Raw genomic sequence first — 23,078 nt, 5'->3', positions numbered from 1 at the left:
TGATTTTAAACTCCTTGTTCCCATCACTAAGACTCCACACACACACACACACACACACACACAATCTCCACACTCTCCCCACTCCCTTGGGGTAGGGAGGGTAACAACTCTGTCTTTTAAAATAAATAGCAATCAAGTGCCCAGTTCTATGTAAAGTATGAATATTTATTTCAGGCTTTAGATCCCAATCGATTTCAAAAAACAAAATCTGATCTCTCCTCAGAGTAGCTGAGGCCCCCTGGATTAGGATGATTTCCTGGAGGCTGAAGGGGCTCTGTGCCCTTAGGAACACATTTCATCAGGCTTAGCACAAAGTCCCTGATGCCCACTGTATCCCAGCCTTAAAAGGGAAAGGAAACAAAATTCACCACCATGGGGCTGATCGAATGCACACACACTAAATGAGCAGCTAAACCTTGGCAAATTTGTTTTTTTTTTTTTTTAAGTTTGTTTTGTGGGGTTTTTTATATTTTTTTTTTTCCATTTTCTTTTGCTACTCAGCATACGCAGCACTTGTGAACTTCCAATGGGTTCCCAGCTTTAAACACATTAAACGTCTCGATGAAAGACTATTTAATTCTTCAAGAATCTAAAAACAGACCAAACGTGTTTTGCTGTGAACACTCTGTAGAGACGAAGTGAGGCAAGAGTTTGGGTTTAAAGAAGAAGAAAAAAAAAAGAATCAATACAGTGATGGAAGGGTAAAGAATGCAAGAATTCAGACATTCTGTGGAGGATTACTTTCTCTCCGTTAAGAGGTCCATAAAAAGGAGCAAACTGAGATCCATAAGGGGAGTCAGCAGAAGCCGTGTTTGTTTTTCCCACCCCCTGTGATAGGTTTTTGCTGAGGGGCCACTGCTAGGTCCCCACTTGCTCCCCTCCCTTTGGCCTGAGACGGCAGGGCAGTATGGGGCACTGAAGGAGCACGTCACGACTCCTCGTTCCCAGAATCATCATCATCGTAGCAGTCGGCATCTTCCTCCTCCTCATCTTCATCATCGATGTCGTCGTCGTACAAGTCGTCATAAAGCAAATCTGAGCTGTTGTCATTGGAAGGCACTTTAGTTTTGATGCAGTATTCCGCCAGGGTTGTGGGGACCTTCACTCCATCCTTTTCTGCTTCAGCTTTAGTGGCTGAAACCTGTTTCCTGAAGGGAGACAGTTTTATGTAAGTCTGTTTTGAAGATGGATTTACAACTGACCTTTCTTAATCAAGATTCCTTATTCCAAAAAAAAAAAAAGATTCCTTATGACTCAGGTTTCTGCATTTCAGTGCCTGCCTAAAAGCATCTAACAGATACTACACCAAAGGTTCTCAGCCCATTAGGTACTGTTTTGAAGAACACTTAATAATGACCCTTTGAAGGGCATTTAAAAGTAGTGGATCTTAGATGTTGGTTAGCCAAAAATGACCTCAGAGATTTGTTTTTTCCCCTGCCTTGTCTCACACCAAACTGAATGCAGTCCCAACAACTCTTCTTAATTCAGTAATCCTGCCATTTACACTTAGATTCCAAATAGCCTAGGGAGGGTTCCGAAGTCGCATGACACACCTGCCTCCCACTTCATTCTTGTCACCCAAAATATACAGGCCATCCTGGTCCTTTTTTTTTTAGTACCTTGAACACTTATTTTTCTATGTGGCTCAGTTGCTCTTCTGATTTTACACATGGTTGGCTGCTTATGTCACTCAGATCTGAACTTAGAAGTAGCCTGTTCTGACAACCCAAGTTAAAGCAGCCACCTAGTCACTCCTTCACATCATGCTACTTAACCACTATCTACTCGTTTTTCTTATGATCTTCCCCATTTGTTAACTTTTCTGTCAGTTTCTTCCCCTTCCCATCCCCCTCACCCCCCAATGTGAACTTCACTGGAGAACTTGTCTTTCTTCTATTTCCCTAATGCCTAGGATACAGCCTGGCACATACAGCTGTGCACAAAATTACTGACTGGATGGATGGAAGGGTGAAGTTTCCTTCAACAAGTACAAAAACTGACCATAAGACAACAAACTGCCACCCTCCTTATCTTCCTTCCGCTGCCTCTAATTAGATGGTTCCCCACTGATCTTGCTGTCTGCCTTACTTTGCCAAGCCTGACATCCTGGTGTTGCTGATACATCCTGGCTTGAATCTCTTCCCTCTCTGTCTCTTCTTGGGCCATCTTAGTCATTCCTATGGTTTTTGCCACCATTCCCCTTCATGCTGACAGCTCTCAAACTATCAGGCTCCAGCCTCTACCTTCTGAGCCCTACACTGTTCAATAAGCCTTTGGGATGTCTCCACCCTCATGTTCCATAGGGACCCTAACTCGGCAAGTCTGCAATTGTCATTTTCGACCTCTATGGCCACCTTCTCCCATTTTTCTTCTAAGAGTATTACCTCCTAAAATCCTAAACCTCATGCCAAAGCCCTATTTTCAAATCTGTTTTCTCATTGCCACTGCCTCTGTTTAGTCTTCATCTTGGCGTCTCCTCTCTATCTCAGTCTCCTCTGGTCAACTAGGATTCTTTCAGAACTCAAATATGATTTTCCCTTCCCTTCCTAAAATCTTTGATACCCCGTCACTTCTAAGACTAAGGACGAAAGCCTTATTGTAACTTCACATATCTTTTAAGATCTGATGCCTCTAAAAAAAAAAACCACAACAAAAACAGATCTGATGGCTCTCTGAATTTCCCATTACTTGCAAAATGAGACTTTATATTCAAGCAACGTAAAGCTGCTTACAGTTCTCTCTGATCATGCCATGCGGTTAGCTACCTGTGTGCAAGCCTGTGTGCAAGCCTGTTTCCTCCCTGAAGGGGCTTTTTCCTTTCCCTTACTACTTGAAAAAGTCTTGGTTATGAGGCATTACCTCTCCTAGGAACTCCACAGCACTATGTATTCCTTCCACTGTATCTTGTTTATGCACTCATCTTATTATAGGGTCATTTGTTTACACATTCTTAAGTAAAGTGTGAACTCAAGGAGAAAGCACTGCCTTCATGACCTAACAGTACCTGACATGAAGCTGGTGCATAATAAATGTGGAAAGAATTAAAGAATGAGATAAACCCTATGAAAAGCACTCCCATCTTTCAATCTTCAACCTACTCCAGCTCCTCTAAATCTCTAGGTCCTTATTATTTATACTAATTATCTTCAGTCTTTGGTATACATCAGTCACCTAGGTGGCTGGTAAAAACAAAATATAGATGCCCAGATTTTACGCTTATAATCTCACTAAATGACTACGGATATGGAAGGGGGTCTAAAGGTGATTCTAGTGGGCAGAAAACGTTGAAAACTGCTGATCTCTATATTATTCAGCTTTATTTCTATGCAGTTTTCCTTTTGTACATCCCATGGCATTGTGCTGACTAGAGTTATAAAGAGGGACTATTTGTATAAATTGTAGTGCTTACTAAACCATGTGCAGAATGTGCTGGAACTGTCCTTGGGGCTCTATTTTAAGGACATAAGAGGAAATGAATTTATTGCAATTCAAGTATCAATTCTTGAGTACTCTTAAGAAAACCTTAAGTCCTACTCAGGGTATGATCGAGAGATGAATGGTTCAGCCCCAATACCTTCTACCTTTTCCCCCCTTTATACAGATGGAAAAAACACAAAGACCCAAAAAATTAACTGATAAAAGGTCATATGAAGGGAGACAGAGCTAGGGGTAGATTCCAAGTCTCCCAATGAGAGGAAGCTTCTACGGCTCTGTTAAACCATATACTAGTGTTGCTGATAATGATACCCAGAAGATACTTGCTGCTCTGGTCAAAAGGGCCAATAAACTATATGGCTTCATTAAAATTTTTGGAAAACAAAAATATCTAGAATGTCCAGAATACTCTGGGTGTTTGCTATACTTAAAGGACATACTGAAAATCCTGAACAGTGTCCCTGAAATGATTCGGAGGCAGAGTATGAGAACTTCACTGGTTCAGAACCTGGAAGTTTTGGTTCCCAGGAAGTACGATCTGCTGCAGCATTATCTTCTAGTGTGTGCTCTCTCAAAAGCCATACAAACTCAGTAGGCTCAGGCAGAAATCTCTTCCCAAACAGTAAATCTAATTGAGAGAAATGGAGTGGATATTTTAAGTCTGATTTAAAGCCATGGTTCTAGGATATACTTAAGTTCTGTATGAAGACTTGAAGTAATCAAACGGAAGGTAAAACAAAACACCTTACCTAATGATTTCAGCATATTCTTTGTCTTTTCCTTTACTGTCCCTCCATTTCCTGAACATAACCGAAGCATCCACATTGGCTGGGGAGAAGGTGTTGGGCTCATTGAGCAATGAGATTACGCTTAAAAGGATAGTCCTAGAAGGGGGGGGAGAGGAGGAAGAGGGCGGGAGGGAAAAGGGTCAGCTCCGAATATTCATATTTACAGGATCCAAAAATACTGTGCTTTTATGTATAATATGTGAGACCTTAGGGGAATAGAAATACAAAATTTTATTTTCAATGCTCAGCTGGTTAGGCTAGAATAAAGAATAAAGTTGCTAAATAGGAGACAAAGTAAAGGAAATCTGTGAGCCGAGCATAAAGGTCATGTTGCAGGGCACAGAATAAACTCTGTACAAGGCATGGTCTCAAATGGCTACATGTTCCAATCTGCAGAAAGTGGAAGCCTGAAAGCTTTTCAAACAACAAATTTTGAAAACTACTATCAAGTACAATAGGAAAAAACAAAAGCAAAAAAAAAAAAACAACAAACTTTTTGGGGAGAGGGTAAAAATGATCCTGTTCCACACATCCACTTCTTATCATGGCTGCTTAAGAGGATCTGAAAAATGATATTACATAGAAATGTATTTATTTTCCATACTTCTAAGGGAAGAAAGACGCTTAAGCAGGAGAATGGAGGAAAACAATAGCCCAGACATGGAAGAACTAGTCTCTGAATAATGGAAATCTTTATTCAAAAATATTTATTAAGTACTTAGTGTGTGCCAGAGGCACCAACTGTGATGCTGGATGTACAACAGTGAGCAAGTTAGATGCCATCCCTGCTCTCCCAAGGTTTGTAAGAATTGTGGGAGATCTAAACAGGCAATTTTCGTCCACAGATAAAAAACAGACACCTTAATCACACATTTTTCTGTTAGAAAAATAACCAGAACAGGTTCCAAAAAGGTTTCAAATTATTACCAAGCTTCTTTCCCCCCCCAAAAAAAACTCTGTGCATGTATGTAAGGAAAAAATGGGGAGAAAAATTAAATTTCTCTACCTTTTCTCATTGGTGCGAGGTTATAGATTGTGTTGTTGCAAAATAGCCTTTTGCTCCTGCCCCAAGCAAAAAATAAAGGGAGGGAGCCAGGCAATGAGATGTTTGATTTGATGAAAACTTTTCCTAAAAAGGGTAGAGAGTTTCTGTTATGTGATTATACAAGATTATGACAAAGGCACTTTCACAGACAACTTTCCCATCTAGTTAAAATCCATTTATCACACACACACACAAACACACACACACACACACACACAACCCCTTTCTCTTAGGTTAAGAATAACTCCTTTCCCTTCCCCACCAAGACCCTCCATTTCTTCAGTAATTACATTATAAAATAAAGATTCAAAGAAACTCATCACTACAAATGATGGGAAACAGACTGACATAACATCCTAGAAGCAAAAAAATGTGTGTAGAAAATTCCAAAGCGCTGCCACAGAAGAAAACATACAAAACCTGTTAGAAAGATAGGACAGGACAAAGTGGGGGATAAAGGGGGGGGGGGGAACTTCACTGGTCTAGATCAGCACTGCATACAACTTTCTGTGATTATATAAATGTATAATCTGTATTATCCAATATGATAACCACCAGCCACATGTGAGCACTCTGAAAAGTAGCTTGTGCAACTGAAGAACTGAATTTCACATTTAATTTTAATTAATTTTTAAATAGCCATATGTAGTTAGTTAGTGGCTACCATACTGGACAAGTGTTAAAATATTAGGAAATACAATTTTTTTAAAATGGTGAATTATCGAGGTGCCTGGGTGGTTCAGATGGATGGGCGTCTGCCTTCGGTTCAGGTCATAGTCCCAGGGTCCTGGGATCTAGCCCCACATTGGGCTCCCTGCTCAGTAGGGAGCCTGCTTCTCCCTCTCCTTCTGCTGCTCCCTCTGCTTGTGCTCTCTCCCTCTGTCAAATAAATAAAGTCTTTAAAAATAAATAAATAAAATGGTGAATTATCCATTTCTATCAAAATAAGAACTCATTCTTTTTCTAATTTATATTTAATTAGCCAACATATAGTACATTAGTTTCAGATGGAGAGTTCAGTAATTCATCAGTTGCGTATAACACCCAGTGCTCATCAAGAACTCACTTCTTTTTTTTTTTTTTTTTAAAGATTTTATTTATTTATTTGACAGAGAGAGAGAGAGGGAACACAAGCAGGAGGAACAGCAGAGGGAGAGGGAGAAGCAGGCTTCCCGCAGGGCAAGGAGCCCGATGCGGGGCTCGATCCCAGGACCCCGGGATCATGACCTGAGCCGAAGGCAGACGCTTAACCGACTGAGCCACCGAGGCGCCCCAAGAACTCACTTCTAATGCCATGTACTTCTACACTGAAATCCATGATGCTTTCAGAAGGAGTGTCAGGTACTACAGTGGACTGTGAAAATAGTTAACCCTGTACGTTTTCACTTCTTCCCTTCCGCTGGACAGCAGGATCTTTTTTTCTTTTTCTTTTTTTGTATGGGAACCCATTCTGTTGGTTCTAGTGGGGTTAATCTTCCCCTACTATCATGCCACACCTTCATACACACAACCTACCTAACCACAGTGGCAGATATACAAGTGCTGGCCAAAGGATTCCACCATCTAGTCATGCTGGTTTTAGGGGTATGCATGTAACCCAAGATGGGCTAATCAGAACCCTGGTAGGAACTATGATGTTCTAATCTAATAGCAGAAAGGCAATGACTTTTTATTCTTGATTGAATTGACAACTGTGAGAATAAGGAGGGAAGGTCTAGAGCAAGTGGCCATCTTTATCACCAAGTGGTTAAGAGTCTGCCTAATAACAAGGCCAATACAACGCAAAGCAGAATTTAGACTTTTTTCTCTAACAAAGATTGCTAAGTAATTCATATACAAGACTGTATTTATAAACTTTCCCAACCGGTATGTTGTGGATGGGTTACAGGTAAATTATTTATTGGTTCCTGTAGGCAGCTGGGTAGGTGGGACCTGGGATAACCTGAGCCTCTGCAACAACTTCTGGTCAAAGCATCTTCAGTTTACTACACTGTGATCTACAAATAGAATAATTTCAATTTTATCTATGTATCATGACTGGAAAAGGTCTGGAAGTAACGTCATACATAGTTTAAACTGTCTAGCATTTGTACCAAAATAATTTTACACAGGAATTATACCATGTAGCATATTGTAGACAAGTCTGCAAGATAAGTATTATTAACCCTATTTTTTAAGTTATTTTTTTAAAAAATAATCTTTACACCCATTGTGGGGTTCAAACTCAAGACCCCAAGATCAAGAGTTACAGGCTCTTCTGACTAATTCAGATAGGCACCCCTTAATCCTATTTTTACAGAAAGGAAAAAATGAACTAAGACAATACTAATAGAATGTACAACACAGAACTGAATCCTACAACTATTCCAATGGTTACATTTTTTTGTTGCCATCTTTTGTTGTTAGTTTAAGTGTTTGAAAATCCTTATTCATTGTATTTTTTTTCAGGAGGAAAAAAAGCAGAAGGTGGAGAGGGCTAACAATAGGTGAAAGAAAGGAAAGACCAAATAATGAAACTACCAAATTAATATAACACAATGAAGAGATCATTCATGTCCACTGAAGGGACTGGTTTCCTTCAGATCATGAACAAATGGGAAAGGGTCCAGAAAACAACTACATCCATTCTTTCTTATTCTCATTCTATGTAAATTCACAGTTCCACATGAAGCTTTGGTTTTTAGCAGTAACATGTAGTTGCACTTGTCCATTTAGACAATCCTGTAGCATTTAGACATAAATTTCTTGGATTAGCAAAACAGACTTTTGAGGACCCATCCCCAGACTCTCACTTCCTACAAAGAGTAAATCTATGCCCCTCTCTACGGCATGTTTGGAGGAACAGACAGGTCTGGTTGTCCAAATTCAGTAGTGTAAAGGTTTAACATGTTAAAACAGACCTAATCCAGTAACAATCTGGGATAAAAATGAGGAACAAAGGCTTCTTAAGTGTTTTCAATTACTGCACAATACAATTCCAAGGACCACCACCATTCCTGGATTTAGAGATACTCCAATAAATAAATGCTCCCTCCACCTTTGCTTTAAGCCAGGGCAGGGGACTTCGGTAGGAGTTTTCAACATAGGGAATCTAGACCAAAATAAAAAAACTCTCAGAGGAGAGAGGTGCAGACAAAACAATAGTCAAGAACACTCCACTTTATATAGTCTTCATTTTTTTTTTCAGATTCATATTTCTGATCTTTTTGGTTGTCTCACAATCTTTATCAGAGAGATCTGGCTATCTGCTTTTGCATAAAAATAAGTTTGTAGGGACGCCTGGGTGGCTCAGTCAGTTAAGCGGCTGCCTTCAGCTCAGGTCCGAGTCCCAGGGTCCTGGGATTGAGTCCCACATCAGGCTCCTTGCTCGACGGGGAGCCTGCTTCTCCCTCTGCCTGCTCTGCCTGCCACTCCCCCTGCTGTGCTCTCTCTCTCTCTCCCCCCCTAACAAATAAATAAAATCTTAAAAAAAAAAAAGTTTGTAAATAATAAAGACACCAAAAGAAAACAAAGACCAATTAATCACATACACACACTAGCAAAGAGCAAACTAGCAAGCTTTGAAGTTCACAGAATTGAGACATGTTTTTAAAAACATCAAAACTAAAGTAGTATTTAAGGGAGATAAGAAATCAGAATTATTTTGATTTCTGGGTGGCTCAGTCAGTTAAGCTTCCGCCTTTGTCTCAGAGGTCGTGATCCCAGGGTCCTGGGATGGAGCCCTGCGTTGGGCTCCCTGCTCAGGGGGGAGCCTGCTTCTCCCTCTAGCTCTGCCACTGCCCCCTGCTTGTACTCTCTTACTCTCTATCAAATACATAAATAAAATCTTAAAAAAAAAAAAATCAAAATTAGCCATCTATGACCCAATGAGTAATACTGTATCTGTCCCTTTTCAACACATAGACAATGGTCAATGAGTTGGGTCTGCTCCCCCTTCCCTTTTTTTTTTTTTTAAAAGATTTTATTTATTTATTTGAGAGAGAGAGAGAATGAGAGAGAGCACATGAGAGGGGGGAGGGTCAGAGGGAGAAGCAGACTCCCTGCCGAGCAGGGAGCCCGATGCGGGACTCAATCCAGGGACTCCAGGATCATGACCTGAGCCGAAGGCAGTCGCTTAACCAACTGAGCCACCCAGGCGCCTCCCCCTTCCCTTTTTAAAGTAAGCTCTATACCCAATGTGAGGCCTGAACTCATGACCCCGAGATCAAGAGTCACATGCTCTACTAGCTTAACCAGCCAGGTGCCCCTCCATCCCACCCCCACCCCAGTTTTTGACCTTTGTTAGCTACTATGTCACCAAAAGTACAACTTCAGGATGGAGTGCATAAAACTGGCCCTAGCACAACAAATAAGACCTGGATTATGAGTCGGCCTGGAAACTAAGCAGGCAAAGTTTGGGATTTTGCAGGATTAAAGACTGGCATTTTTCTTCAATATTATACACATATCTCCAGGCAGTGTGAGGTAGAAAAGGTTCATTCTTAAAAGCCTAAACTTACTTTGACTCTTAAAACATACACATACAGGGCGCCTGGGTGGCTCAGTCGGTTAAGCGACTGCCTTCGGCTCAGGTCATGATCCTGGAGTCCCGGGATCGAGTCCCACATCGGGCTCCCTGCTCTGTGGGGAGCCTGCTTCTCCCTCTCCCCCTCTCCCTGCTTGTGTTCCCTCTCTCGCTGTGTCTCTCTCTGTCAAATAAATAAATAAAAATCTTAAAAAAAAAAACAAAAAAAACCCAAAAACATACACATACACATACAGAGGAGAAAAAGAATGAGTGATTGAGATTCTTAGGTTTTACAGGCATAGCCTTATTTGAGGAAAACTGATTGGCAACTATGAAGAAGTGAAGCCCAATGCCTGACTCTTCCAGTTAACCCAGGTCCTTTTAATCTCTCATTTATGCCATTTCAAAAGATGGACCTGTAACACCAGAAGATGACCCGGTTAAAATTCAGTCCTTATTATGTATTTTCAAGATGGGAGAGGAATTTAAAGAGGACATCATGGCAAAGAAATCAGTTATGAGTGGGAAAATGGGATTATTTATTTATTTATATATTTGAGCGGGTGCACGCACAAAAGGGGAGGGAGGGGCAGAGGGAGAAGGAGAAGCAGACTCCCCGCTGAGCAGGGAGCCTGACACAGGGTTCCATCCCAGGACCCTGGGATCACGACCTGAGCCAAAGGCAGAAACTTAATGGGTGCCCTGAAAATGTGATAGTTTAAGGGGTCATATATTACAAACAGTTTTTCTCTATGCCTCTAAAGCAACTAACAAATTTAATACTTCCTCCTGTGCAATCCTGGAACTGCTGTTGACTGATAGATCCCTGAAAACACATGGCAGGAATGAGGATCTCAGATTAAAATACACAAAAACACAAAATCAGAACATTTTATTTTATTTTTTTTTTTAAAGATTTTATTTATTTATTTGACAGAGAGAGACACGCGAGAGAGGGAACACAAGTAGGGGGAATGGGAGAGGGAGAAGCAGGCTTCCCGCGGAGCAGGGAGCCCGACGCGGGCCTCGATCCCAGGACCCTGAGATCATGACCTGAGCCGAAGGCAGATGCTTAACCGACTGAGCCACCCAGGTGTCCCAAAATCAGAACATTTTAAAAAGGAAATTTTAAAAATACACAGAATATGTATCATATGCATAGAATGAAACCACCAAGTCGAATGCAGGGGAACCCAATGTATAAATATCAAGGGAGCAATTAATATCATCCTAGCCCCAAATGGGGTTTATAGGAGCCCTAAGAACAGCAGCACTATTGCCATCTCCCCTGACCTTGCCTACTTTGTCACCCAATGCTTGGGGCAGTCCTTAGCTCCCTTCCCTTTTAGTGGGTTGTAGGTAAGATTAGTCAGGAAAACATCCTATCCTACTCCTGACAGATGCTTCTCCATGATGCTGTGGCAAAGAAAACACCATGTAACCATCTTTCAAGGGAAAGTAAACCTCCACCAAGATGACTCCTAGCCAAGAGCCTGCAACAGGTGTGGCAGATAGTTCTCAGAGAAAGCAGTTGTGACCTCTACTGTCTGACACCCACCCACACGAAAAGCACCCACTTGGTTCTGGACACAACATGGATGAAGAAACATTTTGTTGCTTACACCAGGAAGAAGAGGCATGGTATTGTGAACATCAGGCATCCCTACCCTCCCAACTCCACTCTTCGCTAATGCCTATTTAAGACTTCCCAATTCCATAAGGAACTCTCACCTGCCTAAACTTAATCCTATGCACCTGGGTACAGTAAGATGGTGTATCTCTTCTTCCAGAAAGTATGCTGGCTTCCTCTATGAACACAGACGCAAACTACTGAACCTGCAGTGGACACTAGTTGGCTGAAGCTCTGGATCCCTACAACTGTAGGGATCTTTTCCCCACTTTTCCTTTTCTCTACTCTCCCCACTCACTAGGTCTTATGATATAAACTGACTTAGGTTCTTCAAGGTAACTGGGATGCTTTACTCTTCTTCAGGTTACAAAAGTCTTCCATGTAAAAGTTTTCTAAATATTTTCATTGAGGTGCTGAATGAAAGACTAGTACAGGTGATCATGAAGAAGTCCAAACACATCTGACGATGAGACCACTTTCAGATAACACTGCTATATAGCAATCAAGTCCCTGCACCAGCCTGTGCTGTACCTTATGGCACCTCCACTGCTGTCTTGCTAGAGCCACCCTTAATTGGATGTGGAGCGCAGAAACCTTAGTTGGACAGCTGCTGACTCTAGAGAGTTTAGCAGCAAAGGAATATCAAGGAAAATGCCCAGCACCTCGTATCTTGCCTCTTGATATTTCAGTGCCGTAAACTAGCCTCTGAGAAATATATACAATTAACTAGCTGAAGAACCCCCTTGCCTCACAATAAGTAACAGAGAAAGGAAGAAGTATTCCACACCTACTCGTGAGGTAGTGCTTTCCCGACATTTCAGGGTTCTGGGCACCATAAGGTATCCCAGGCAGATGAGGCTGCAATAATGCACACATAACACTCTATATCTCCCTAGAAATTCACAAACACCAAACCCTCCATTCACTCCCCCACCCCAAGATCAGCACATTGAAGGAATATCTATGATGACATGAAGCTAGGAGACAAAGGTCTGAAAAGGTAACTAAAGATCCCACTGCATGGGTACCTGGCTGGCTCAGTTGGTAAAGCATGAGACTCTTGATCTTGGGATTGTGGGTTTGAGCCCCACTCTGGGTGTAGAGATTACTTAAAAAAAGAGAGAGAGAGAGAGATTCCAAAGCAAATACCTTTTAGATCTGTGTATGAAGATCAAAGGGGCGATCTGAAGATAACTAGTCCTGGTTGTGAAGCCTCTAAACAAAAAAGCATAAAAGCAGAGAAGGCAATCCCTGAGGTGAAATCTAGGAAAGGCTTCTAAATTGGGGCTCAAGTGACCTAAGGGCTGAGAGACAAAAAAATTATGCTGGTACCCAAAGTGCCAAGAGTAGTTTTAGATAGGCAAATTTAGTATGAAAGGGGTTTCCTGTCCCCAAAGGACTGAATCAAATGAGAAACAGGCCTACCTTAAAAGAAAAATATCCACAAGATTTTAAGCTGAGACAAGGATAATATAGGTATATTTATGCAGAAGTAAAGGTAAAAATCTTGAATTCCTATGGGTAATGGCAATAGATTACCCATTGAGACAGCATGAAAATACAATGAAAAAAACTGTTTGGGGCTTTGTATTATGAAGAATGGGGAAGCTTGTTTTCTCAAAGCGGGAGAAGACATGGTAAGCATTCGATTCAGCATTCAACCTCCAAAAACAAGAATCACAGGGTGCCTGGGTGGCTCAGTCGTTAAGCGTCTGCCTTCGGCTCGGGTCATGATCCCAGGGTCCTGGGATCAAGCCCCGCATCAGGCTCCCTGCTCGGCAGGAAGCCTGCTTCTCCCTCTCCCACTCCCTCTGCTTGTGTTCCCTCTCTCACTGTGTCTCTGTCAAATAAATAAAATCTTTAAAAAACAAAACAAAACAAGAATCACTAGTACCTTAGAGCTAACACTTCCTTTTGACTAGGGTTACTACTAGCCCTGAAAAACAAGACCAAAGTCAAACTAAAAAGACAACCCTGCGTTTTTTGTCCAATTTTTCAATTATCTTCCAAAATACTTACTGCCTTTAAATATACTGTCAGTTTAATTATGTTTTGATAATGTGTTTCTTTCAAAAACCTGACAGTCGCTGAGAAATGTGGTAGCCAAACTCTTCCCCAGCAACAATAACTACAGAATAACGTCTATATCCTCAAGGAAAGAAAATATGACCCTGAAATCTTATGCCCAAACTGCCATTTGAAGTATCATGGCAAAACACACACACACACACACACACACACATATACCCATACACACAAGCATATAACATTTTGGGGTTTTTTTAATCTTTTTTTTTTTTTTAAGATTTTATTTATTTGAGAAAGAGAGCGAGAGAGGTAGGGAGAGAGACAGAAGGGAGACGTGAGGAGCAACTCCTGACTTGATCCCAAGACCCTGAGATCATGACCTGAGCCAAAGGTAGACGCTTAACTGACTGAGCCACCCAGGTGCCCCAAGCATATAACATTTTGAACATCTAAGAATTCAGGGAATATAATATGGCTCCAAGGAGCATTTTCCTGGAGAAATTACTAATGGACAAATTCAGCCAATTAACAGATCAAAGGAAATAAAATAATGGACAGCAAACAGTGAATTCATTTCATGGTAGGAATAAGAAATTTAAAAAACTATGATTATGGGGGCGCCTGGGTGGCTCAGTCGTTAGGCGTCTGCCTTCAGCTTGGGTCATGATCCCAGGGTTCTGGGATCGAGCCCCGCATCGGGCTCCCTGCTCAGCGGGAAGCCTGCTTCTCCCTCTCCCACTCCCCCTGCTTGTGTTCCTTCTCTGTGTCTCATTCTGTCAAATAAATAAATAAAATCTTTAAAAAAAAAAAAACAAAACTATGATTATTACAAAACAGTACAGATTATAAATGTTATAACCCTGGGCGCCTGGGTGGCTCAGTCATTAAGCGTCTGCCTTTGGCTCAGGTCATGATCCCCGGGTCCTGGGATCAAGTCCCACATCGGGCTCCCTGCTCAGCGGGGAGCCTGCTTCTCCCTCTGCCTCTCTCTCTCTCTGTCTCTTATGAATAAATAAATAAAATCTTTAAAAAAAAAAAAATAAGTGTTATAACCCTGACAATAAACAAATATATATATTTTTAAGATTTTTTAATTTGAGAGAGAGATCGAGCAAGTGTGCGCACAAGCAGGAGGAGAGGCAGGGGGAGAGGGAGGGAATCTCAAGCAGACTCCCTGCTGAGCAGAGTGTCCCACATGGGCCTTGATTTCATGACCCTGAGCTGATGCTCAACCGACCGAGCCACCCAGCCTCCCCAATAAACAAATATTTATATATAACATATATTTCGAGAACGAGAGAGTGTGCACGCGCATGAGTCAGACAGGGAGGAGAGGGGGAGAAGGAGAGAGAGTTAAGCAGACTCTACGCCCAGCGTGGAGCTCATGCAGGGCTCAATCTCATGACTCTGAGAACATAACCTGAGCCAAGAGCAAGAGTCGGACACTCAACCGACTAAGCCACCCAGGTGCCCCAATAAACAAATATTTTTAAAAGTTAGGAAGAAAAGGGGAAGAGAGGATGGGAAATAGAATATGTATGCTGATTTTCTTTTACTTAGCTCTGTCAATACAGGCTGAGGCTGAAAAATCAAGTAATAGGATAAGTACAGGTTAAAGGTACAAATAATCAGCTATAACTGTGTGATGTAAGGGATATGAGGCATGAAAAAAGTAGGAATATACGAATTTTGCTAAGGATCATAAAAGATCCTGTGTAAAAGAAGTGGTCTTTAATATATTCATGAACCTGGGGGTATATAAAGTATCAGATCACTTCTTTCCAGCCTCCCTTTTCACAATTGCTCTTACAAAAGGAATGCATACCTTCCACACATCCCAAATATTCCTAGGGTGCATTGCCCAGAGGTAATGAAACGTAAGGTGTATAAAAGAAAGAAATTTACATATAAAACCAACTGTTCTTCCTTTCTCATAAATAATTTTGTTAAAACTGTAGAATGCTATTTAAAAAAAGTATTTTGGTATGTGATGGAGTACAATAAATTCAGATATGTATAGACTGGGGTTGCTGGAATTACATTTTCATTAAAAGGAACTTACTAATTCCATCTCTGATTATTATTAAGAATGCATTATCCCTGAGGGAGAGTCCCATTAAAGTAAAGCATTAAGTACAGGGAATATGTGGTGACTCCTTATTTCATAGACATAATAAACTTATGGCAAAGTTCTATGCCTGATCTATCTGAGAATTAGAATCCATAAGCAAGATGGCTGTCAAGGTGAGATATATCAACACATTTATTTGAATTTAAAAAGGGAGACATTTTTTTTCTGATTTAAAAAATATATGGGCTAGATGCATTAAAATCCAAGATAGATCTATTTTATCAATTCTTTCTAAGTATACTATATTGAACAAGGTACCTAAAGTAATGAGTAATCAGCATAATCAACACATAATCAACAGTAATTTGATACGTTTGAACAGACTCTTTGGTATACACTTCCCAGAAAGTGAGAAGTAACTAACTTGGTAAAAACTGGTAAGAAATCCTTGTGTAAGTCAAGAAGCTTCCAACTTTTCATTTTTAACAAAAGTAGAGTTCCTGAGTTACTAGCTTTTCAGATCATTAAAAATAACTAATAAAGGAGCAGCTGGGTGGCTCAGTCAGTTGAGTATCTGACTCTTGGTTTCAGTTCAGGTCATGATCTCAGGGTTGTGAGACCAAGCCCTGTGTGCAGCTCTGCACTGGGCATGTAGCCTGCTTAAGATTCTCTCTCTCCCGGGATGCCTGGGTGGTTCAGTTTGGTTAAGTGTCTGCCTTCAGCTCAGGTGATGATCCCAGGGTCCTGGGATCGAGTCCCACATCGAGTCCCGCATCAGGCTCCTTGCTCAGCAGGGAGCCTGCTTCTCCCTGTGCCTGCCACTCCCCCTGCTTGTGCTCATGTTCTCTCTGACAAATAAATAAAATCTTAAAAAAAAAAAAAATTCTCTCTCTTCCTCTCCCTCAGCCCCTCCCCCTTAAAAAAAACAAAAAACAAAATGACTGAATAAACATATAAATATATATGTATGTATGTATTTAGGTACTGATTTTAATCAATCTCCTGTGCAGAAGAATTTGAAATAATTTATACAGATATCTCAGCCTCATGGAAGTGTAATTGCCATTCCTTATGTGTGGGCTGCACCTATGACTTCCTTCCTTCAAAAGAGTACAGAATGGAAACGGGAAAACAAGGAACTTTACATGGGAGAAATCTAAAAACTGAGTCCCAGCTAGGTGATGAATGTTAACATCAACAGTGATTAAGTCATGTTGATATTATGTACCCTTAATACAAGATGATGACAATATATTTTACCTCCATGGTCTTCCTCTCCAGTACTATAACCCTACTCTAATACCAGGAAAACATCAGAAAAATCCCAATTGGGGGACATTTTTACAATACCTGAGCAGTACTCCTCAAAACTGTCAAGGTCATCAAAAACAAGGGAAGTCTGAGACTGTCACAGTTGCCTAAGGAGACATGCCTATTAAATATAACTTGGTATCATGCATGGAATTCTAGAGAACTATCTGTACTATCTTCACAATTTTCAAAAATCTAAAACTGTTCTAAAATTTTAAAAGTCATTAACAAAACCACAATGGGATACCACGTCACCCGACCAGGATGGTTATAATAACACAGATAATAACAAGTGTTAATGAATATGTGGATAAATTCTCAAACACTGTTGGTAGGAATGTACTACTTAGTGCAGCCATGTTGGAAAACAGTCTGGCAATTCCTCAAAAAGTTAAACACTGAGTTATCATATGACTCAGCAATTCTATTCCTAGGTATGAAGTACTGATTAATGCTACAACAAAGATGAACCTCGAAAAAATGCTAGGTTAAAGAAGCCAATCACAAAATACCACATACTGAATGACTCTATTCCTACAAAATATCCAAATAGGTAAATCTATAGAGACAGAAAGTAGACTGGTGGTTTCCTAGGGTTGCAGGTAGAAGGGTGGGGGTGGGCGTGGGGGGCTGAGGGATAATGGAGTGTAAATGCTAAGAGGTATGAGCTTCTTTGGAGGTGATAAAAATGTTCATGGGGCGCCTCAGTGCCTAAGTCGGCTCAGTGTCCGACTTTTGATCTCAGCCCAGATCTTTATCTAGGGTCGTTGAGTTCAAGCCCCGAGTTGGGCTCCACACTGGGCATAGAGGCTACTTAAAAAAAAAAAAAAGGTTCTAAAACTGATTGTGGGGATACTTGTGCAACTCTCTACTTACATTAAAGAACAGTGAATCGTACACATAAAATGGGAGAATTGTCGGGTATAGGAATTATGTCACAATAAAACTTTTTTTTAAAGATGGACAATAGATCACTGTGATTTCTCCGAATAACTCAGAAGGAATTAAAAGGATTGTTTCACTGCCATATAAAATTCTATTCCATTATCATATGTAAAGATGGTCTCTTAATCATTGCATCTAATATATTTATGTTATATATGTTAGTCCTCATGCGTATGTATACATATATGTATATATATGCATATATTCTTGGGTGTGTATATCAGTATATATAATGTATATTATTCATACATTATGTATACATATGAAATTGAAGCTGTATTTCTACCTCAATCTAACAATGTAATAATTATTCATGGCTACATGACCTAACTGAAAACAAATGTCTATCTACCTGAATAAAAATGTATTTCTAATAATTATTAAATGTAAAAAGTAAAAGTATACTGAAAGTATAATATACTTGTCTTATTTTTAATCAACTGTATAATAAAGTAATTCAATATAGAATTCAGTTTTGTTTTGTCACAAGCAATTAAAATATAGATTTTTGGGGGCGCCTGGGTGGCTCAGTCGTTGGGCATCTGCCTTCGGCTCAGGTCATGATCCCAGGGTCCTGGGATCGTGCCCCACATCGGGCTCCCTGCTCAGCGGGAAGCCTGTTTCTCCCTCTCCCACTCCCCCTGCTTGTGTTCCTGCTCTCGCTGTCTCTCTCTGTCAAATAAATAAATAAAATCTTTAAAAAAAAAAAAAATACAGATTTTTGTTTCAGAAAAATATTATAGGATAAATAAAATATATAAGGCTATCAAACATAAAAATTTCAAGTATTAGGACAGTAAAATGGAAATTCAAATGCAAGTAGAAAAATATTTTTTATTTCTTTTAATTTTTTAAAAAGATTTTTATTTATTTGAGAGAGAGAGAGAGAATGAGAGAGAGAGCATGAGAGGGGGGAGGGTCAGAGGGAGAAGCAGACTCCCCGCTGAGCAGGGAGCCCGACACAGGACTCGATCCCGGGACTCCAGGATCATGATCCAAACCGAAGGCAGTCACTCAACCAACTGAGCCACCCAGGTGCCCCGAAAAAGTATTTTTTAACTATTTAGAGATGTAAAAAACTGTACCTAAAAAAACAAAACACCAAGAGAACCCTGCACCTAAAAAACATGTAACAGTGGGGGCGCCTAACTGGCTCAGTCGGTAGAGTAGGTGACTCTTTATCTTGGAGTTGTAAATTCAAGCCCCACGTTGGGTATAGAGATTACTCAAAATAAAATTAAAAAAAACAAAACACAAAAAACTACAAAAACATGCAACAGTGTACAGTTTTTCAAAATTCTTTTAAGGGTTAGGTCACCAACTCCTAAATATACAGACCACTACTCTAAAGAAATGGTTAAATACCCATCTATTTATATAGATAGTTCAATAGATCAATTAACAGATGAATAATCTTAATATTGCATTGTATGTTAACTAATTAGAATTTAAATAAAAATTTGAAAAGAAAAATACATGGATAATCAAAGGGAATCAAAAGAAATATACAAGGCCTTCAAATCATTAAGAAACATTCACACGCATATAAAACACAAAAAATAACAGATAATGGAAGCTCTTTTAAAAGTAGCATGTATATAAAGTCAATTGACTTTGTAAAGACTTAAATTTTTCTGCAAAATGTAGTAAGAATCCTAGAGTAAGGAAACAACCAATCCAAACATGGACATCATGAGATCCAAAGATGCAAGATGGAACTTATGATAATGTACGAACAAGAATTCAGACTAGAAAAATTCTCCTAAGACGCACATAAAGAAATGAGTAACATATGCAATTACTGCTCTGTAAATATGACTCTTCAAAACGATGCATACGTGTTACCTAAAGCTCTAGCAGAAGACAAAGCAACCAAGTACAGAAAGGATTCTTTTGTACTTGTTAAAAGATAATATCTAATCTTAAGAACCACCTAAAAACCAGATTATTCCGTATGTAACCCCTTACCTGACATTTTGAGTAGGATTCCACCTTTCAGAGGGCAGTTCTCCACTCTGTGGGTCATCTACAGGCGGATGAAGAATCGAAATGCATACATCTCCATTCTATGAGACACAAACATCACATTCAGTAAATACTCAAAAATATGATGTAAAAAGGGACATCAGTTCTGCTGAAGTTTCTTTTATTCTTAGAAAACTTGTTTTCTCATCATTAGGGGAGAAAACAATTCTTTTTCTTCATGTTTGCAATCGATGTTGAAGAATTTTTTTTTTAAAGACTTAATATATTTATTTGTGAGAGAGAGAGAGAGAGTGAGCGAGAAGGAGAGAGAGAGAAGCTGAAGCAGACTCTGCCCTGATCGCAGAGCCCAATGAGGGGCTCAATCCCGCCACCATGAGATCATGTCCTGAACCAAAACCAAGAGTCAACCGCTCAATCAGCTGAGCCACCCAGACACCCCAACGCTGAAGAATTATTAAACATTTTTTATATTAGAAATATTAGTTCTGAACAATCTGCAAGATACATTTCTTAGTTAAAAAAGCACTATGTTTGTAGCACCATCCTTCTAAAAAAACTCACTTAAAAATAGAGAGGGGCCCCTGGGTGGCTCAGTCGATGGAATGTCTGACTCTTGATTTTGGCTCAGGTCATAATCTTGGGGTTGTGGAATCAAGCCCCACATTGGGCTCTGCATTCCACGGGGACTCTGCTTCTCTCCCTCTCCCTCTGCCCTTCACCCCCACCCCACTGCTCATGCTCATGTGCTCGCATGCTCACGTGTTCTCTCTAAAATAAATAAATCTTTTAAAAATATTGACAAATATGATGAACTGATATTCAAGAGTCTTGAGAAGCAACTAAATATCTTTATTTTCAGACACATCTGAACCTAAAGTACATAAAAAGAAACAACCCCCTCCAAAATTTGACCTTGCTTAAAATCTATCTAGAGAGATGTATAATCACTTTTAACATCAATGGTTTCAATAATTATGGTTTACATAAACTGAAAATATGCCTCCCAACAACTTAATTATAACTCCCTCAGGATATGGATAAAACTCACTACTTTTCTGGGTAAGATTTTATTTATTTATTTGAGAGAGAAAGCATGCAAATGAGCATGAGCAGGGGAGGAGCAGAGGGAGAGAGAAAAGCAGACTCCCTGCTGAGCAGGAAGCCTGACCCAGGGCTTGCCCTCAGGACCCTGGGATCATGACATGACCTGAAGGCAGATGCTTAACTGACTGAGCCACCCAGGCGTCCTTTGGTTCATAAATTTAAATTATAGGACCTAATCCACATGTACGTTTAGTTTAAGTCAAACACGTATGGACTGCTTACCTTATGCATCACAGACTGTTACTCAATAGGAAAAAAAAGACTGAGTAAGATATAGTACCAACCTCAGTCTAAAATGAAAGATTCAAAATTCTAAATAGAGATAATAACTAAAGTATAAAAATCTGGGACACCTGGGTGGCTCAGTCGGTTAAGCATCTGCCTTCGGCTCAGGTCATGATCCCAGGGTCCTGGGATCGAGCCCCGCATCGGGCTCCCTGCTCAGACGGGAGCCTGCTTCTCCCTCTGCCTGCCACTCCGCCTGCTTGTGTTCCCTCTCTCCCTGTCAAATAAATAAATAAAATCTTTTAAAAAATAAAGTATAAAAGTCTTATATATACAACCCAAATTTAGACATACACACAAAATACACAACCATATCAAGATAACAGAACATTTTTAAAAGGAGAATAAAATTTTAATAAAATACCAAATACTAAATTCTAAAACTTGTTAGATGCCATGAGGAAGGTAAAAAAAAGCACAACAGAAACAAGGAAAGAGAAACTTAGGGTATATCCTGGATAGTGGACACCTGGCATGTGGTATGGAAGACAAACTAAAGGCTTAATGTTTGAAAAAGCTTTGAGATGGGTCTTGAATAATAAGTCAATTTTAACAACCTAAGGGAAATTTAGACATGAGTTAGCCCAGAGAAATAAACCAACATCATAAACAGACTTGGGTAGTTGTATTTGTTTTGCATTGCTACTGTAACAAATCACCAAACTTAGTTTAAAACAAAAATTTATACTTCTGTAGGTCAAAATCTGACACTGTTCTCACAAGGCTAAATTCAGTGTGTCAGCAGCAATGCACTCCTTTCTGAAGGCTCTAAGAAAAAAATCTCTTTCCTTGCCCTTTCTAAAGCTTCTAAAGGCCACCCACACTCCTTTGCTCTTGGTCCCCCTTCCTCTAATCCTCAAAGCAAACAATGTTGCATTTCTCTGGGCCTTTCTTCCACATCTCTCATTCTCATTTTCTGCCTACCTTTTCCACATGAAAGGACTCGGGTTACACTGGGCCCACCTGGATAATCCGGAATAATCTCTTTATTTTAAGGCCAGCTAATAATTAGCAACTTTAATTTTTCTTTAACATATAGGCTAACATATCACAGGTTCCAGGGATTGAGATGTGGACTTCTCTGAAAGACCATTATTCTACCTACCACAGTAGTGAAGAACCCACTTGTAATGAAAAATAAAATACAAAAATTAGACCACAGGAATATGTTACTTTGTTCTGAGTTTAATACCTATATATATAAAACTTCTGAGCAGTGGAATGACATACATAGATCTGTACTTAGAAACAACATATTAAAAGATGGGCATCTCAATTGATACAAAGCATTTGACAAAATCCAACACTTTTTCTAGATAAAAACACTCAAAAAACTATAAATAGAGGGGAAGTATCTTAACATTGTAAAGGAATTAAAAAAAAAACAACCCACATCTAGCATTTTACTAAATGGTGAAATCTTTCCTCCTAAGATCAAGAATAGGACAAGGATAACCATTTTTACCACTGCTATTTAACACTGTCCTGGAAGTTCTAGCCAGAGAATTAAACAATAAAAAGCAACAAAAGGCATACAAACTGGGAAGGAAGAAGTAACATTATTTCAAAAACGACAAAGAAAATTTCAAAGAATTCACAAGATAGCTACTAAAGCTAATAAAGAAATTCAGCAAAGTTGTAGGATATAAGATCAACACTCAAAAATCAGATTTACTTCGGGCGCCTGGGTGGCTCAGTTGGTTGAGCGACTGCCTTCGGCTCAGGTCATGATCCTGGAGTCCCTGGATCGAGTCCCGCATCAGGCTCCCTGCTCGGCAGGGAGCCTGCTTCTGCCTCTGACCCTCCCCCCTCTCATGTGCTCTCTCTCTCTTTCTCTCTGTCTCAAATAAATAAAATCTTTAAAAAAAAAAATCAGATTTACTTCTCTATACCAGCAATAACATAAACAGGATAACCTAAAAAGGATATTGAGAAAACAATTC

General features: G+C 39.9%; 1 protein-coding gene across 1 annotated transcript in view; it reads right to left on the bottom strand.

Annotated features, from left to right (window-relative positions):
• Positions 1-144: 144 nt before the first annotated feature.
• The window catches only part of UBE2R2 (ubiquitin conjugating enzyme E2 R2), a 109,304-nt gene continuing 86,370 nt past the window's right edge, over positions 145-23,078 (bottom strand). The window contains exons 3-5 of the mRNA XM_006734601.3: positions 19,729-19,826; positions 4,185-4,319; positions 145-1,148 (exon numbers count right to left, since the gene is read on the bottom strand). Of these exons, the coding sequence (XP_006734664.1) occupies positions 929-1,148; positions 4,185-4,319; positions 19,729-19,826 (453 nt within the window). The 3' untranslated portion in view covers positions 145-928. The remainder of the gene's footprint in view (positions 1,149-4,184; positions 4,320-19,728; positions 19,827-23,078) is intronic.

Source organism: Leptonychotes weddellii, chromosome 14 (assembly GCF_054177405.1).
Source record: "Leptonychotes weddellii isolate Sample4059 chromosome 14, ASM5417740v2, whole genome shotgun sequence".
Lineage (NCBI taxonomy): Eukaryota > Metazoa > Chordata > Mammalia > Carnivora > Phocidae > Leptonychotes > Leptonychotes weddellii.
The sequence above is the reverse complement of the archived record's forward strand: the minus strand, read 5'-3'. Positions and strand labels throughout refer to the sequence as shown.